General features: G+C 48.5%; 1 protein-coding gene across 4 annotated transcripts in view; it reads right to left on the minus strand.

Moving 5' to 3' along the window:
• Positions 1-18,384, minus strand: part of TMEM120B (transmembrane protein 120B) — a 44,920-nt gene that overhangs the window by 6,790 nt on the left and 19,746 nt on the right. For 2 of the 4 annotated variants that reach the window (XM_045459707.1, XM_045459705.1), the window contains exons 4-8: positions 14,946-15,005; positions 14,186-14,281; positions 8,784-8,873; positions 847-912; positions 298-359 (exon numbers count right to left, since the gene is read on the minus strand). In XM_045459707.1, coding sequence (XP_045315663.1) covers positions 298-359; positions 847-912; positions 8,784-8,873; positions 14,186-14,281; positions 14,946-15,005 — 374 coding nt within the window. Of the gene's footprint in view, positions 1-297; positions 360-846; positions 913-8,783; positions 8,874-14,185; positions 14,318-14,945; positions 15,006-18,384 lie in introns of all 4 variants that reach the window. The other 2 variants (XM_045459704.1, XM_045459706.1) reach the window with 1 other exon arrangement.

An 18,384-nucleotide genomic window follows, 5' to 3' on the forward strand; every position in this document is an offset into this window, starting at 1 on the left:
CCTTCAACACCCCTCAGTTCACAAAAGTCACAACTAGTCCAGTTGTGACATGTGGAAGAAAAGGCAGTGGTGGGGGATTCTAGGGGTGAGGGTGGTCAGGCTGCCCCTACCCCAGGATGGGGCAGTGATCTGGGAGGAGATGCCTCTTTCCTGGATTTCTGGGATCCTCCCCTGCCTGGAGCTCCCTTCCACACCAGACACACCCCTCACAAGGGAGGAGGGATGACAGGGGCCTCCATCAGTGAAAGCCACAGGAAACCATGCCCCCTCCCCCCAATCTAGGCAAGAGACACTCACTCTGAAAAATGGAAAACGCTAAAAACTGATTACGAAACTTCTGATAAATTAATCCGTTAGGCCTGCAGAGAAGTGGGGAAAAGCAAAGGTGAGGCATGCTGTGAAATCAGACATTCATTCTTGTCCCTCTCTGTTCCAACTAAGAGAGAAAAGCTTTTAAAATTAAACTGAGGTCCCTGATTTCTGCCCTTCTTCAGCACCAGTGTCTCTCAGGCTGGACCAGATTACTTCCATCATTGCTTTAAGCCCGTTCTACAACCTGGGGACACATATCATCATTTGAAGCCTAAGTTCTTATTGATTCCCACTCCCTCCATCTGTCTCCTTTGGAGCCTCATGTGCTCTGTCGCTCCCTGTTACCTCTGCTTCAGCCAGCAGGCCATTGGGACCTCCCCAGAAACCTCCCAGTGGGCCTGGGGGATCCCTGTGGCCTGGCTATAAGCTCACGCTTTCCTTCTTGGCCCAAAAGTCAGCCCAGGCCAGGAGACCCAAAGGTGCCCCCTTGCCTACCGCCATCTCCCCCCATTCATGGACCCCCATGAGACTCACCAGGTCAGCATCACTCCAGAGAGGAACGTGGACACGTAGTGGTGAGACACCCACCAGCCTTTAATTCTTGGAGAGAGGAGAAGGAAAAGGAGCTCAGGTGAGGAAGGAAACACAGGTGGCTCTTGTTCTCAGACTTGGGGGGGGGGGGTTTGCTACTCTGCGGCCCAGAAACAGCCATGAAATAGACCCAAGCCATGACTCTGCGCTTTTCTCCTACAGAAATGCACAATCACACATAAACCACTCACAGATTGGCCATGAGACCCACAGAAGGACTCGGGCCCCCAGTGGCTTCTCACTACCCTAAGAACACATCCCTAATCACACCCCAGCTTCAAGCCCTGTCTCCCTGTCCTCTCCTTGAACCTGCCAAGCCCATTGCTACCTCAGGTCCTGTTAGAGGCTGAATTGTGTCTCTCAAATTCCTATGTCGCAGCCCTAACCCCCAGTACCTTAGAATGTGACTGGTTTTGGAGATAGGAACTTTATTTATTTTAAGTAATCTCCACACCCAACATGGGGCTCATATTCACGACCCAGGTATCAAGAGTCACACGCTCCACTGACTGAGCCAGCCAAGGACCCCTGGAAGTAGGAACTTTAAAGAGTTAATTAAGGTTTAAAAAAAGGTGATGGGGGAGTGCCTGGGTGGCACAGTCGGTTAAACACCCGATTCTTGGGGCACCTGGGTGGCTCAGTCGGTTAAGCGTCCGACTTCAGCTCGGGTCATGATCTCACAGTCTGTGAGTTCGAGCCTCGCGTCGGGCTCTGTGCTGACAGCTCGGAGCCTGGAGCCTACTTCAGATTCTGTGTCTCCCTCTCTCTCTGCCCCTCCTCTGCTCATGCTCTGTCTGTCTCAAAAATAAAAATATTTTAAAAAATTAAAAATCAAACAACACCCGATTCTTGATCTCAGGTCAGGTCGTGATCTCAGTTTGTGGGTTTGAGCCCCACATCAGGTTCTGTGCTGATGACACAAAGCCTGCTTGGGATTCTGTCCCTCCTTTTCTCTGCCCCTCTCCCACTTGTGCATTCGGTCTTTCTCTCAAAATAAATAAATAAACTTCAAATAAAATTTTAAAAAAGGGCACCTGGGTGGCTCAGTTGGTTAAGTGTCAGACTCTTGACCTCAGAGCTCAGAGTTCAAGCTCCCAAAGGCCACATGAAGCCATGGTGACCATCTGTAAGCCAGGGACAGGCCTTAGGGGAAACCAATCCTGCTGGCACCTCACCTTGATTTTGGACTTCGAGCCTCCAGAACTATAAGAAAATAGATTTCTGTTGTTTTTACCACCCAGCCTGTGGTATTTTGTCTAACAGGGACTTTGTACTTGCTGTTCTCTCTGCTCCAAGAACTTGGCCTGCCTGGTTCCTGATCCAAATTCAAGTTTTGGACCAACTGTCACCTCCCCCAAAAGGCCTCCGGCTACTTTATCTAAAACAGCCAGGCAGCCCCACTTTACATGACATCACCCTGTTTCATTTTCTTCACGGTGCTTACCACTATCTGAAATTACTCATTTTTTCCCCTTGTTTGTTCTCTGAACCCTCTTCCCCAAATGTAAACATGAGAAAAGCAGCAATTTTGTCTGTCTTCTTCATGGATGTATCTGTGACACCTGGCTCAGAACAGGTGCTCAGTGTGTTGAATAAACACAGCGCACGCAGGCACACACACTTACAGAGAGCTGGAGCTACCTACGTTATCCCACGCAGACACAGAGAAATGACAGACTGTCCACACAGCATCTCACATCGTCCCAGACAGTTTCTCCCTGGGAGCCCATGCCCTGGGCTCATCTGCTCCTCCATCTACAGCAGGGCCTTGACCAGCCCTGGACTTCCTGTGTCCAGTCCAGAAGCTGTGGGAACCCTGTTTTCAGAACCCAGTGCTCCCCCAACTGAGGGCTTTCACTCCACAGGACGGGAGGGAGCCTGTCAATCCCTCCTCAGTGTCAATGTTCCAGCCTAGGATGAAAGCTGGACCCTCAAACCTTTTAACCTTCGAAGTCCTTGAGTCTTGTCTCTGGCCTCTGATCTTCTCCAGCCTCTAAGAGCTCAGTTACCTGAACACAATGTGGCAATGATTTGCTTTGCCAAATGCAGCCTGGGAGCAGCTGGGCTCCTTCCTCCCAAGGACTGGCCAGTAGAAATTTGGTTCCCCAAACCCTCACCAATGCTGGATTCCAAGTTTTAAAATTTCTTATTAGGTGAAAATTACTGTGTCATTGAGGTTTTAACTTGCATTGTCTTAGTAAGTGGGTTTGAGTTGTCTTAAAACCTTCTAATCAGATGCAGACATCCTACAAGTAGGGACTGGATCTTACTCATCTTTCCTCTTTGCAATCCCACAATAGACCTGGACATAAATTAGGGGCTCAGGCATGGCCTGTGGATGCCTCAAGGGTTATGGTTAGGAACAAGGTCTTAGGTGACTCTTTATGCCTAGCACTAATAGCACCTGGTAAACAGTAGGCACTCAAAAGATGCTGAAACGAATGAAGTGATGTCCAGAGGTATGGCCGATGAAGCAGCAGCTGGTCTAGACGCCACCAGCATGCAGGTGCAGGACGAGACATCCACCCACTTCTTTGTGCCCAGACTCCCCCTCCCAATGTCCCTGTATTGCCTGTCAGAGTCTACAAGGACCCCTGGCTCTAATTTTCTGATAGAAAAGGCAGTTAGCCCCATCTGCAGACTTTCAGCTTGCAGAGCACCCAAGAAGCCTCTCCGGAACCACTTCTCCCCAAGTTCTCTGCAGAGCCACACACACAAGCCCTTGAGGCTTGGCAAACCCAGTGCCCCTTTGTCTTCCTCCCCAACCCACCCACCCCCACCCCGAGAATGCCCCCTCCCGGTGTGGGAGCAGCCAGAGACGCAGGATGTATGCAGCAAGCCTGGCTGGGCAGCAGCTCTCAGTCCACAGCTCACAGTGCCCAAAGCCCAGCTCTGACAGGTGCCCCCAATAAGTAAGCACCGCTCAGATGCACTAGGAAAGGCTAGAAACTGCTTCTTCCCTGGCATGGCGTTCACAAGCCCCCTCATCTATCTGCACTCTCCAGGGTGCTGGGCTGGTTTTGTGCTGTGTGTGTGTGTGTGTGTGTGTGTGTGTGTGTGTGTGTGTGTGCAACTGCTTTATTGTGATTCAATTCAGATTATCATACATGTCATCCACTTAGTGGATCCACAAGTCAATGGTTTTCAGGACATTCACACAGCTGCACAACCGTGACTACAATCAGTTTTAGGACATTTTTATCACCCCAAAAGAAACCTGCACCCATTACTCACTCTTTGGGCCTGTTTTGCCACAGAAATAAAGTCTGTACGGGTTAATGGGCTTTTTAATGTACAGACAGTAGATACCCAATGAAGAGTGGTATACACATAGCCACAATGTAGGAATAGTGTGGCCCAGTGTCTGGGGATGGTGCCCGAGGAGACCACAGTCCTCTCTTTAGGACCACCTCAGCCATATTTACACGTGTGCACAATCTACAGGCACCAGCAATTATTCAATCACAGGCTGTTTCTGGCTTTGAGCTTGGGTCATGTGGGCAGTCAGGGGAAATAGCTAGCTTCCACTCTGAGGATCCCTCCCCCCTGGCCACCCCTAGTCTTTATCCTAGGAAAGGCCCCTACAACAGCCAGTTGGAACCAAGCACCCATGGGCCGGCTGGCCAAGAAAGCTAACACGATCCCTGATTCATTACTTATTCTGGCCCAGAACTAACTATAGAGGACATCTGCTGTTTTGCCTCTCTGTCAATCACCACCCCCCAACCCCCTGCACACCCCCATCCTCCCTGCATGCTGGCTTTAGGCCCAGGCCCTTCCTTTGGTGAACCACCTCATCCCCACACTCCATCTGGGTGGTTGAAAGGGAGCTGAGGGATCTAACTGGGCACATGACTCACAGCCAGGCAATCGGGGCTCTACATCCCTTCAGCCACAGTGATTGGCTCAGGGATGAGCATATGACCTCAGCCCAGCCAATCAGAAATCAGTCTCAAAATTACAACTGGATCTTCCGAGGAAAGGATCTTCCGAGGAAAGAGCTCTTTCCTGTGAGATTGTTGATTTGTTGTGATGCTGGCCAGTGCAGCAGCAGAACAGAATGGGGAGAAGGACTGTTAACACTGAGCCAGTTTTAACGCCTTGAACTATTAATACACAGGCATACTTCAGAGAGATTGTGGGTACACTTTCAGGCCACTGCAACAAAGCAAATGTCACAATAAAGCAAGTCAAGTGAAGTTTTTGGTTTCCCAGTACCTATAGAAGTTATGTTTACACTGTACTGTAGTCTAGTTAAGTGTGCAATAGCAGGTCTAAAAAAAACAATGCACAGGGGCTCCCGGGTGGCTCAGACAGTTGGTCAAGCACCCAACTCTTGATTTCGCTCAGGTCACAATCTCAGGGTTGTTGAGATCGAGCCCTGTGTCAGGCTCTGTGCTGACCGTGAAGCTGCTTAAGATTCTCTATCTCCCTCTGCCCCTCTCCCCTGCTCACACTCTAAAATTAAAAAAATTTTAAATAAAAAAAAAAAAAAAACCAAAAACAATGTATATACCCTCATTTAAAAATATATTGTGGGGCTCCTGGGTGGCTCAGTCGGTTAAACGTCCGGCTTCAGCTCAGGTCATGATCTCACAGCTTGAGTTTGAGCCCCACATTGGGCTCTGTGCTCACAGCTTGGAGCCTGGAGCTTGCTTCAGATTCTGTGTCTCCCTCTCTCTCTGCCCCTACCCTGCTTGTGCTCTCTCTCTCATAAATGAATAAATGTTTAAAAAAAAAAATTAGGGGCGCCTGGGTGGCTCAGTCAGTTAAGCATCTGGCTTCGGCTCAGGTCATGATCTCACAGTTCGTGGGTTCAAGCCCCATGTTGGGCTCTGTGCTGATAGCCCAGAGCCTGGAGCCTGCTTTGGATTCTGTGTCTCCCTCTCTCTCTGCCCCTCCCCTGCTCTCACTCTGTCCCTGTGTCTCTCAAAAATAAATAAACATTAAAAAAAAATTTTTTAATAAAAAATTAATTTAAAAAATATATATTGCTAAAAAAATACTAACCATCATCTGAGCTTTCAGCAAATTTTAATTACTGATCACAGATCACTATAACAAGTATAATAATAATGAAAAAAGTTTTAAATACTGAAAGAATTAGCAAAATGTGACAGAGACACCAAATGAGCGAATGCTGTTGGAAAAATGATGCCGATAGACCTGCTCGGCACAAGGTTGTCACAAATCTTCAATTTATAAAAAACACTATGTTTGCGAAGTGCAATTAGACAAGGTATGCTTATATATGTTCCCCCCTCAGGTTGCCTCCTATCTGGTGGTTTTCCCTCATTTGCAGGATTTGCAAAGGAACTTGATTTGCTTATTGCACTAACTGAGCTAATGAACCACAGCTCCAAAGTCATTCCAGAAGATAAAGCACCAAACCCACCCCACCCATTCCAGATCCCAGCCCCCACCACATCCAAACCCCTGCCCCAGGCCACAGCAGAAGACAGGCCCAGAAGAACAGTCCCATTACAACTTGAGATACCTGCTGAAGTGTTAGGCGAATGAGGCTTGGCTTTGGAACCCCACTTCTACCCCCCTGTGTCCCCCTCCCTACTTTCCTGGTGTGACCCACACTTGCAGGGACCTCCACTCAGTCCTGTTCCTTTCTCTCTGGTAACGCCTCTCCCCCGCCCCATCCACAGCTTGTCACACTAGATAAAAAGGTGACCAGAGTAACTCTTACTAAAGTGTTAGTGACTGTTAGAGATGTAGGATGCCTCTGAAGACTCTTAGAGTCCATCAAAAGGATAAAACTGTAAGACTGACAGCAAGCCCATGACAACAGAAAGAGAATTCATGACCAAGAAGACTTTGCCACTTGCCCCGGCCCCCTTTCCCCACTATCTACCACCCTGGCTCCCCTCCAATGACACCCAAAAGCAGAAAGATACTATTCACTACAATTAAGGAAGACTATGAGTGTTATTTATTTGGTGAGATTTTTCACTTCAGTGTTTCCCAAAGCTTGGAGTGTGTATATCAAGTTTTAGATGACACCTGAGTGTCGCACTAGATGCTACTGAACTGTGTGGGGAAAGGGCATCTCTTTAGTTCTCTTTGTTCTCCTGAATAAGTCCGGGAGAGTCTCTTTAATGCCTCTCAGGTCCAAAAATCTCCCTTTTCACACTCATGTACACACACGAAGAGAGAGATGGCAGGCCTCAGGCTCAGAGCCTTCCGGAAGCAAAAATAATTGACTTCAATAACTTATACAAGGAAAACAAAAGGATATTTTTACACTACTTCCTCCTTCCTGCGACTGATGCTGGTTTTCCATGTATGGTGATGAAATAAAATTTCCTTCTAAAATAAACTAATATGTATTGAAGTTTAAAAAAAAAGGAGAGGTTAGATTTAAAATGTGAACATTATCAACCAGATGATACATGGAAAAGGCAAAAATGGAGAGGGTGGGTAAAAAACAAGTGTCGTTTGAGAAACACTGATCTTTTTTTCTAAAGGGCTACATGCTGCAGGGCTGTATACCTAAAACTCGCTGTTCCCCTGCTCCTTACCTCTGGGCTCTACACGCAGGCTAAGGCCTGGCAGGGCAGGGATCTGCCATAAGAGACCACTGGGCAGAAAGTGAAAAGGTGGCAAATTATTTAGGAGTTTGCAGACACCCCCCCGCCCCCCAATCTGAAATACACAGTTCATGACATTTCCTTAGTAGTGTCCAGAGGGGAAGAAGCAGGGAGGGGTTGGGCGGTTGTTACTTCCTGTTTCAGGGGAAAATAGGGGCAAGCATGGCACACAGAGATGAAAACGGCCATCCCAAAAAGGAATCAGACCTGTGGAAAATGGGTCCTGCAGGTGGCAAGTCGTGGTCTCAGCTCAGAGACAGGTGGGGGTAGGAAGGAGAATGAGAAAATAGCAGGGCTCCTGGCATAGGAGGCCCTCAGTGATGGGGAGCCCCAAGTGTCTTGATTCACTCAGCAACCCTGAGACACACTCCCCCAGGGGACTGTGAAATAGCCCAGAGAGTGGACATCAGTTGCCCAGGGTCAAAGAACTGCTCAGGAATAGCACTGGGACTAGAACTCTGGAACCCTCACTCCCAGCCTGACTGTCTTCCTCCTCAGCACCAGCTGGGTAACAAAGCAGGTTTGAACCAAGCCCGTTACCACATGTTCTCCATCCTCCCTATCTCCCTGGGGGGGGGGGGGGGAACCAGTCACTCCTGTCACCAGAATCCATTCATCCTCATGGTGACAGTATCCCAATTTTCCTCTGGGGAACCACTCCCCTCCTGACACTCAGCTCCTAAGCTGTAGGGGCAGGCATGAGGCTCAAGCCTGGTCAATCACAGCCATGCATTCTCTGGCCACAGTGATTGGTGCAGAGACAGGCACATGATTCAGCAAGTGCCAATGGGACCCAGTGAGGCTCTTGGAAAAAAAGTGATGTGCCCTATTTTGCTGAGAATGCTAGAAACAAAGACTTGAGCCTGGAGCTCCCAGGTGTTTCTACATGGAGACTGAGAATGAAGACATCATACTAGAAGGCAGAGGTGAAGGGTGGAGAGAAAGTGGGTCCTGATAACATTGTCTAAGTACCTGGATTAAGCTAGACCTGAAGTCAGTTCCAACAGACCTGTTCCTTGATACGAGAAAATAAACTTCTTGTTGTGTTAAACCCACTTGAGTTAGTTTTTTGTAAGCAAGAGACTGACCATGGCGAGTGACGCTGCACCAGCAGACATGTTTTCCCTCCTCCCTGGATCTGAACAGTCACGGACAACCCCCCGCCCCCTTTGAGGAGGAAGGGAATACAGGTTGGGGGTGACAGCCTTCCCCTGCATCCGTTCCAGATCTCCCTTTGGCTCCCCCTATGCCCCCCCCCCACAAAGCCAGGTCCCCTGTTACCTCGAGCCATTGCTGATGAGAATGCTCTCCCGGATTGTCAGGGTGCAGTAATACCACACCAGCAGGAAGTTAAAAACTTCGTCAGTCACCCTGGTGGAAAGAAACAACCCCGGGGGAGGAGAGCAGGCATGAGAACCGGGCACAGATCTCCCACCCGCGCTGCAACAGAACAAGCACACCAGGATGAGCGCTGCCTACCAGGCGTGCCTCTGGAAACTTGTGCTGATCCTGGGAAAGGCAGAGGAAGCCTGGCCTCCACCTGGAGTGCCTGTCTCCCTCACCTTTCTACCGAAATCCAACCCACCTTTAGGGCTCTAGCTGGTTTCCTCTCCCTCCCTGAGCACTCAGCCTAGGGCACCCTCTCTCCCTTCTAAATTCTGTCTGATGTGAAATTTTTGGTGGAATGGCAACAGGACTCTAAGTAGAAAACCTAATAGTTTATTAAAAAATTTTTTTTTACATTTATTTATTTATTTTTGAGAGACAGAGCACAAGCGGGGGATGGGCAGAGAGAGGAGGAGACACAGAATCCGAAGCAGGCTCCAGGCTCTGAGCCGTCAGCACAGAGCCCGACGCAGGGCTCGAACTCACAAACCGTGAGATCATGACCTGAGTCGAAGTCGGACGCTCAACCGACTGAGCCACCCAGGCGCCCCTCTAATATATTATTTTTAGACTGTCTACAGCCTCAAAATGTAAATTCCCTCTGTCCCCTTAAACCATCTTTAAACTTCGTTGCACTTACAAAACGGTTCTTACGGCCTGAATCTCGTCTGTAAGATGAACTTAAGAACTCCCCGCCTCCCCTGTGGTACCAGAGCTGGGCGGAGCAAGTCTTCAAGGTGGACAGAACAGAGCGGCTGGAGCCGCTGCTGTGCCCTGGTCAGGGTGGAGAGCTTGCAGACATGCTGTGTGTGACCCTGTCAGAGACCTGCCCGGCCTCAGCTCTGCTGTCTGTAAAATGCAAAGGCCGACCCCCTACCCGAACATTCCTGGATGAAGGGTCCTGGGACAGAGCTGGCAACAGACAGCCCCTTGGAGGGCTCCCCTGCCCCTGATGCTAATGAAGGCTTTATCTTCCACCCCAAAGGGAAGTGCCTCGGTAGCTGCCAGTGCCCTCCACATCCATTCAGCGTGGGAACAGAAGTGACTGTACGGGGCACCATCCATCTGCACATGGGAGGGAGAACACTTCCAATCTCCTCCATTCCTGTCTCTGACAACTATGGGGACAACTATGATAACCCCAGGAGGGAAATGGAAGAGTGTGACTCCAACAATAAGTAGAAGTTGGAAGGTGTCTTTCAAGCTATGTGACCCTGTTTTGTGGTCACAGATGACAGACTTTCCACCCCAAGCCCTCCTGAACCATCGTCTGCACAGGCGGTCTCAGGAGGGCCAGGAGCACACTCTGGAAACTCAGGGCCTGAGTTCAAATCCCAGCTCTGCCTCTTTCCCGCTGTGGGACCGGGGGCACATTGGTAATCTCCCCCCGACCGTGCCATCACTGCCCCCCGCTGGAGTGGGGAGAGTACCAGCAGCTCCTGTGTAGGCCGCTATGAGCATCGGCTGAGTTTCACACATGCAGGGTGTAGAACAGTGCCTGAGGCACAGGAAGGGCTACATAGGTTCCCGGTTATAATTTTGGAAGTATCACAGGGTACCCAAAGGCTGAGAAATGAGTCTCAGATGCTTAACTCCGAGGAAATCAAAGGCTTACTCGAACAGGGTGTTGGGGTGGGGTCGGCCTCCCCAGTGCAGAGTCACTTAAATACTGACTTCTGAGCTCGCCTCCAAACAAGAGGCAGGCCCAGGAGTGAGTCCGTGTTACCAGGATATTTTTCATTGGTCCTTTCCTATATCTTGTCAGTAAAGAGAAGAATGGAGTAAAGTTTTATGGCCCCAGCACGTTAGGGACATGCTTGAGGTGCTGGCCTTGGCCTGCTCTGACAAAATGTATGAGCTTCCTGTTGCTGCTGTAACAAATGACCACAAACCTAGTGGCTTAAAGCAACATACATTTATTTCCTTATAGTTCTGGAGGTCAGAAGTCTGCAATGGGTCAGCAGGGCTGGGCTCCTTCTGGAGGCTGTAGGGGAGGATCCATTTCCTTACCTTTTCCAGCTTCTTGAGGCACCTGCATTCCTTGTTTTGTGGCACTGCATCATGACCTCCGCTTCTGACTCGGACCCTCCTATCTCCCTCTTCTAAGGACTCTTGTACTTACATTGGGGCCACTGAATAATCCAGGATAATCTCTTCTCAAGATCCTTAGCTTAACCTATCTGCAAAGATGTTTTGCCATGTAAGGTAATATATTTGCAGATTTTGAGGATTAGAACGTGCATGCCTTCAGGCTGCCACACCAGGCCAGCACTAATTACTGGGAACTTGCAATGGGGCAGGCACTTGACATGGATGACCTGTCTGTGTCTTCGAACAGCCCTACAGGACTGTTTCTTGTGCAGGTGCATTTACTGCGTCTGTGCCCGTCTATAGAACTCCCAACAGCCAGAACCTGCAACTCCTGGCATGCCTGGGCTCAGAGCTCACTCTGCTGATGCAAGAGGCAGATCAGGAGGGAAGGGGACTTATCACCCTCTGGAAGCAGTCCTCAACTCCCCTGACCAACAGCAGCAGGAAGAAAAATACCCTTGCTCCTTCACCCCTCAAGTGGGATAACTGAGGCATGTTCCATGCTGTCCCCAGTTCTCCAGCAGCACTGGAGTCCAGATGCCCACAGGTAGCCCCTCCTGTCTCACTTCTCATTCCCCTACCAATGTTTCCTGGGATCACCTCCCAAATAAACTGCTGGCACTCAAATGCTTGAGTGCTTGGGTTACTTCTGGGGGAACACAAACTAAGATGGTACAACTTCCCATTTTATAGATGAGGAAACTGAGATTGAGAGAGAGGAAATGAACTGCCCAGGAGTGAAATCCAAACCCAAGCCCAACCAACCCAAGCTTAATCCCAACCACCTCTTTCCTACCAGCTTCAAAACCCAATCCTGATAAAGGACAATTCTAACTAGACACAGCCTCTTGGCCTGAAGGCGGAAGAAGGAGACATCATACTCTCCAGCAGCCTCACCAAAGCCTCCCAAAGGCCCGGCAACATGGGCAAATGTCCTCTGGTCATGGGGAAGACGAGGAAGCACACACAGAGAGATCAAGGGCTCTACTCAAGGTCACACAATCTGTGAGTGGCAGAGCTGGACCTAGAACCCATGGTTCTGAGGGACGTTAGCCATGCCCAGCTCCAGACTTAGAGGCACCACGGAAGGGCCTTTGGGTGGGGCACCCAGCAAAGAAACCACCTCAAGGGGGCAAGAGTAAGGAAAGAAAGTCCTGCTCTTTGGGCACTGGATATTAAGCTGTGATCTCCTCCAGCACAAAAGATGGCAGCAATCACAACTGCTCACACTTAGGCAGCACTTATGTGCCAGGCACTAAACACTGCAGATATAACCTATCCAGTCCTCTCAACCATTCTACATGTAGCTCTCACTATCTTCATTTTTTGTGTGGCGAGAGGTTAGGTCATTTGCCCAAGGTTAAACAGCAGGGCAAGCTTCCCTGAGGGCAAAAGAAGAGAGAGAAGCTGCTTGCCCAGCCCCCCCTCCCTGGTCCTATTTGTAACCCAAAGAAGGTATACTAGGTTGAACAGAGTTCCCTCAAAATTCACATCCACCCAGGACCTCAGAATATGACCTTATTTGGAAATAGGGGTCTTTGCAAATGTAATTAATTAAGATAAGGTTGGTCATACTGGGTTAGGGTGGACCCTGACTCCAGAGACGGGCGTCCTCATAAGAAGGCCGTAAGAGAAACACAGGGACATACAGGGAAGGAGGCTACAGGACAAGGTTGAGGCACATGAAGCTGAGAATGGAAGGGAACAGCTTTCTTTAAGTCAGGAACGCCAAGGGAGCAGGCACCACCAGAAACTGGAAGAGTCAAGGCAGGATTCTCCCCTAGAGCCTTCAGAGTGAGCATGGTTCTGCCCACACCTTGATTTCAGACTTCTGGCCTCTAGAACTGTGAGAAAATAGATTTCTGTTGTTCTAAGCTATCCTGTTCGAGGCACTGTTACTACAGCCCCAGGAAATGCACACAGAAAGGGATGGGGAGAAGACTGAATTTTAGAACTTGACAACATACGACTGGTGTGCCCTTTTGAGGGCCCTGGATGTCCCAGTGCAAGGGAATCTGGTTACACATCAAGTACTTGTATCCTTTCCAGAATGGCATGTGAGCAGGCAGTACTGATGTGTGCAGCCTCTACCCTCCGGGGAACCTGGCCAGCCCCGAGGCGGCAGGCAGGCACGGGCCCAGGACCTCAAAGGGCCTTTGTTTGGACATTCAAGTGGCCAGACCAGCAACCGGACTCCCAGCCAAGCGCTTGCCAGGAAACAAACCCCTGACACAGGGCCAAATGCCTAAGTTGTGCTTGGCTACCTCCCCTCGGGGCAGAAAAGCCAGGGCAGGGGAGGGGGGAATGAAACCCCACGAGGCAGTGCAGCCTGAGCCGCCAGGCCGCAGCCTCTCAGAGCAGCATGGCTTCCACCTGCTCCAAAAGCAGCAGCTGACACTCTCACCGGCATCGCTGGTGCCAGGCACTGGGCAGAGCCCTCCACACGCAGCTCGCACAGCCTGGTGTCCCCCCCATTTTACAGATGGGGAGACTGAGGCTCCCAGAGGGAACGTGCTCACGGTAATGGCCAGTTAGTCCCAAAGCCAGGATTCAAACCCAGGCAGTCTGTGATATTTTCCTTTTTCTTTCCTTTCTTCCCTTCTTTCCTGTTTTCTGTTTCTGTTCATAATTGATATATAATTCACATACCATAAAATTCACCCTTCCGAAGCATACAGTTCATTAGGTTTTAGTATATTCAGAAGGTTGCACATTCATGACTTCCATCTAATTCTGGAACCTTCTCATCACTCCAAAAGAAACCCTATACCCATCAACAATACCCTCCCCCATTTCCCCTCCGCCCTGCTCCTGACCACTGATCTGCTTTCTGCCTCTCTAGATGTGCCTGTTCTAGACATTTCATATAAATGGAATCATACAATATGTGGCCTTTTCTAACTTCACTGAGCATAACGTTTTCAAGGGTCATCCATGTCGAAGCACGTGTCAGTACTTCATTCCTATTTATGGCCAAATAACATTCCACAATGTCAGTGTGCCACTGGGCTCTTTCCTATCTACTAGTTATAAGGCCTCTTCCAGTAGCTGTTCAGTAGATATTTGTTGAATGGATGTAGGGTGGACATGGCTGCCATTTCCCATGAGAAACAGCTCTTCTCTACCTACAATCTACCAAACATTGCAGATGCAGGAGAGACGCCCCACCAACTCCATGCCTACACACACCACCACCTTCCCGTTACCTGTAGTGAAGGACAAATCGACAGGCCACAGCACCTAGGAGCAGGATGATGGTCAGGTAGAGCTTGAACTTCTCGTACTCATCCTTGTAAGCAAATCTGCATTGATAGACACCCCCAGAAAAGGTCACACGACTATTACTATAGTTACAGTAATATAACTGTATCCCATCTGGGGGCAGAATCCTCAGCCCCATCAGATCCTTCACCTATCACTACCCACACAGCCCACAAGGACCTTCTGATCCCACCAAAGGAAAGCTCTGGTCTTGAATTAATAGTGATGATCAATTACAGAAAGGGGGCCAATGCGCAAAGCTCCCATGTTGCTAGACTCTCAGGTAGGTCTCTGGGCCTGTGATAGGGATGGGCAGGGGGTGGACACAGGCTCCTTCCCAACCAGCTACCGCCAGAGAAACACCATGGCTGCACTGCCCCTGGGACTGACTGATTTCAGGTGACAGTACTGCCTGCTTCCCAGGAGAACTGTGTGTGATAAGGAGTGGAATGGGGCAGGGGCCATTTCTCATGGGGAAGTGGCACTTCTGTTCACCCAGTGTATTGACTGCGTGAAAAGAGGGAAAGAACCTTCCCAGGATGGTCCCCCAACGAGGAGGAGAATGTCAGAAAGACCAAGAGCCAGAGCCCCAACTATTAATATTTCTTTATTTACGCAAAAATTCTAGCTTCATTCATTTCTCCTGAGTTGAAAGAACAAAATGCCTGGCTTCCCTAATGCCAGCTGGGGATCTGAGATACTTACTTGGCCTGGTTGCTGAGAAGGGTCACATTCACATTGCCAAGGACCAGGTTTAAGTAGAGCCTGGAAGGAAAATACCTGTGAGGGCCACCGTGTTCCTTAACAGCCCTGGGAGGGGGCCCCAACCAAAACCATTCAAACTCAGTAAGCACACATGGAGCACTGGTGGTAGAAAACAGGGTGCTAAGCTCATTGGTAAAATTCTCACATGGAATGGGAATGATGATCACCTAAAGAATGTGAAAACTGTGACACACAACAGTCATGACAAACTCATTGTCCCCCCATTTTAGCTGGCTGACAGACCACATTTCCCAGGCTCCCTTGCAGCCAATGTGAGCATATGACTAAGTTCCAGCCAATATGGTGAAGGCATGTATACAATCTCTAGGTCAATTTAAAAAGGGCTCTTTTTAAAACTGAGTTATAACCTTCAGTATATTTATGCCTGGCTTCTTTCTCTCCATATTATGTCTGTGAGATTCATCCATGTTGTCTATACATAATATTCCAGTGACTGGAGATACCACAACTTATTTATTCATTCTGCTACTGACGAATACTCAGGTTGTTTTCAGTTTTTGGCTAATAGAAATACAGCTGCTCTGAACATTCTTTTTTTTTTTTTTTAATTGAGATGTAATTCACATACCATAACATCACCCTTTTTTTTGTTAAGGTTTTATGTATTTAAGTGATCTCTACCCCCTCCACGTGGGGCTCAAACTCACAACCCTGAGATCATAAGTCACAAGGTCTTCTGACTTAGCCAGGCAGGCACCCCCATTACATCACCCTTTTACAGTTTTGTTTTTTTTTTTTTTTAAGTAATCTTTACACTTCATGTGGGGCTTGAACTCACAACCCCAGGATCAAGAGTCATATGCTCCTCTGACTGAGCCAGTCAGGCACCCCAATAATATCCCCCTTTTAAAGTACACAATTTAATGATTTGCAGTATATTCCCAACATTGTACGACCATCACTATTACCTAATTCTAGAATATGTTCATCATCCCCAAAGAAAGCCCAGACCCATCAGCAGTCACTCCCTTTCCTCCCTCCCCTGCCAGCATGTGGCAACCACTAACCTAATTTACATCTATGGATTTGCCTGTTCTGGACATTTCATATAAAAAGACTCGTGTGGGGGCGCCTGGGTGGCTCAGTTGGTTAAGCGTTCAACTTCAGCTCAGGTCATGATCTCACCGTTCATGAGTCCGAGCCCCACGTCGGGCTCTGTGCTCACAGCTCAGAGCCTGGAGCCTGCTTCAGATTCTGTCTCTCTCTCTCTCTCTGCCCCTCCCCTGATTGTGCTCTGTATCTCTGTCTCTCTCAAAAATAAATAAACACTAAAAAAAAAAAAAAAAAGACTTCTAAAAAGACTTGTGTAATATGTAGCCTTTGTGTCTTGTGTCTTTGTTGTCAACACTCTTATACGTGTCTTTTGGAGGACAGAAGTGCTCACTTCCATTGGCTATGCAGACAGGAGCGGAATTTCTGGGTTACTGAATACCTATGTTTTTGGCTCCACTGGGAAATGGCAAATATTGTTTGTTTTGTTTTGTTTTTTGTATAAAGTTATCTGCTTGCCCTCTACTCCCTGACTCTTCCCCACTTCCTGAGGATGTGATGGTGCGAGCCAGCTCTGCTCATGCAGATGAGGACAACTCTCTGAAGGGTGGTGAAGCAGTGAGTTGGTGCTGGAAAGACCCTGAGTCCCTAGATGACCCCACGAGCCCACCACTCTTGGCCCACTCACCTCTGGACTGTTATGTTTGAGACAGAAACCTCCAGCTTGTTTGAGCTCTTGTATCATTGGGCTTTTGTTACAAAATAGCCTGCACTCTAATGCACCAATAAAAGTGTAAATAAAAGGTTATGTATGAAATCTCATAAGGGTTAATTCCGCAGAGGGAGAGGGGGTTTTAGAAAGGCTTCACTGAGGTGATTAACATCTGAACTGGGCTTTGAAGGATGAGTAGAAGGCTGAGAGGAGAAAAGAGAAAAGAGGAGTCTTCTTTCTAGCTATGAGTAAGTGCTAGGGGGCATTTCCAGTCTGGTGTAACTGAAGCAGAGATGTGAAAAGAACATCTGTTGTTTTTTGCCTAGCAATATAGTCCCTACTTCCTGAAAGAGAGTCTCTTTTCCTCCCAGACCCTAAGGTAAGGCACATGAGCCAGGCTTAGCCGATCAAAGCAGTGCATCCCCGATTGGGTCAATAATGGTCATGGGACACACTGGTCACAGGCCAATAAGACTCGGTCCTGGGATTTTTCCCAGAACTACTAAGAAACAAAGATGCTTTCTTTACTGGGATTGCTAAGCAGGCAGAATGCAAACCCAGAGCAACCCCGGCCAGCTAAACACACTGGCAGAGAGAGTAAAATGAAAGCTCACTGAGAGAGAGAAAGAGAGAGCCTAACAGTATCATTTGAGCAGCAGGATCTGGCCAGACCCACAGCAACATCTGGACCTTTTAGTTACATGAGCCAATAAATCCCCTATTTTTTCTTAAGCACTTTGAGTTGGGTTTTCGGACATTTGTAATCCAAAGATTGCCAACTGGTGTAAAATGCACGGAGGACTGAGGAGACTGGAGCTTGGAAAGACGATCTGAGCCACATTGTAAAAGAGGGTCATTCTATGGAATGCTGTTTCATTCTATGGAAAATTATCACCATCCAACTTAGGGAGATTTTCACCAAATTTGGCACCAAAAAAAGAAAAAAAAAAAAAAAAAAAGCCAAGAAGAATGACTTCAAATGCGAAAGGGCTAGTAGTCTCCTCACAGGGGCTCTGACTTTGTGTTAGGCCAAACCAGGAAAAAGGGCAGAGGGAAGTGATGGGAGCACACTTGGGAGCCCGCATCAGGTTTCGATCTCGCTCGCTCTGGAACAGGTGGGAGTGATGTCACTTGAGGGAGGAGATGGGACTTCTCCGAAGGAGGAAGATAGAAAGAACATAAGCTCTGGAGTCAGGGTATTCACATCCAAACCTGGGCTGTGCCACCTGAGCAAAACACCCGCTATGTCTCTGAACCTTGTAGAATTCAGATATCTGGGTCCGACTCACCAAGCTGTAGACAATTCAAGAGCCCCCAGCACAATGCCAGGCATACAGCAGGCACTCAATAAATGTTTGTTCTCAAAGGAAAAAAGAGAGAGAGAGAGAGAGAGAGAGAAACCAAGAAACAGACTCTTAACTACAGAGAAAAAAAACTAATGGTTACCAGAGGGGGGTGGGGAATAGGTAAGGGGATTAAGGGCACACTTGTGGTGATGAGCACTGGGTGATGTATGGAATTAAATCACTATACCGTATACCTGAAACTAATACAATGCTGTCTGTTAACTATACTGAAATTTAAAATAAAAATAAATAAATAAATGTTTGTTTTTTGGGAGAAAACTTTCCTCTGGACCTTGGGTGGCCCCAGGCA

This window comes from Leopardus geoffroyi, chromosome D3 (genome assembly GCF_018350155.1).
Source record: "Leopardus geoffroyi isolate Oge1 chromosome D3, O.geoffroyi_Oge1_pat1.0, whole genome shotgun sequence".
Taxonomy (NCBI): domain Eukaryota; kingdom Metazoa; phylum Chordata; class Mammalia; order Carnivora; family Felidae; genus Leopardus; species Leopardus geoffroyi.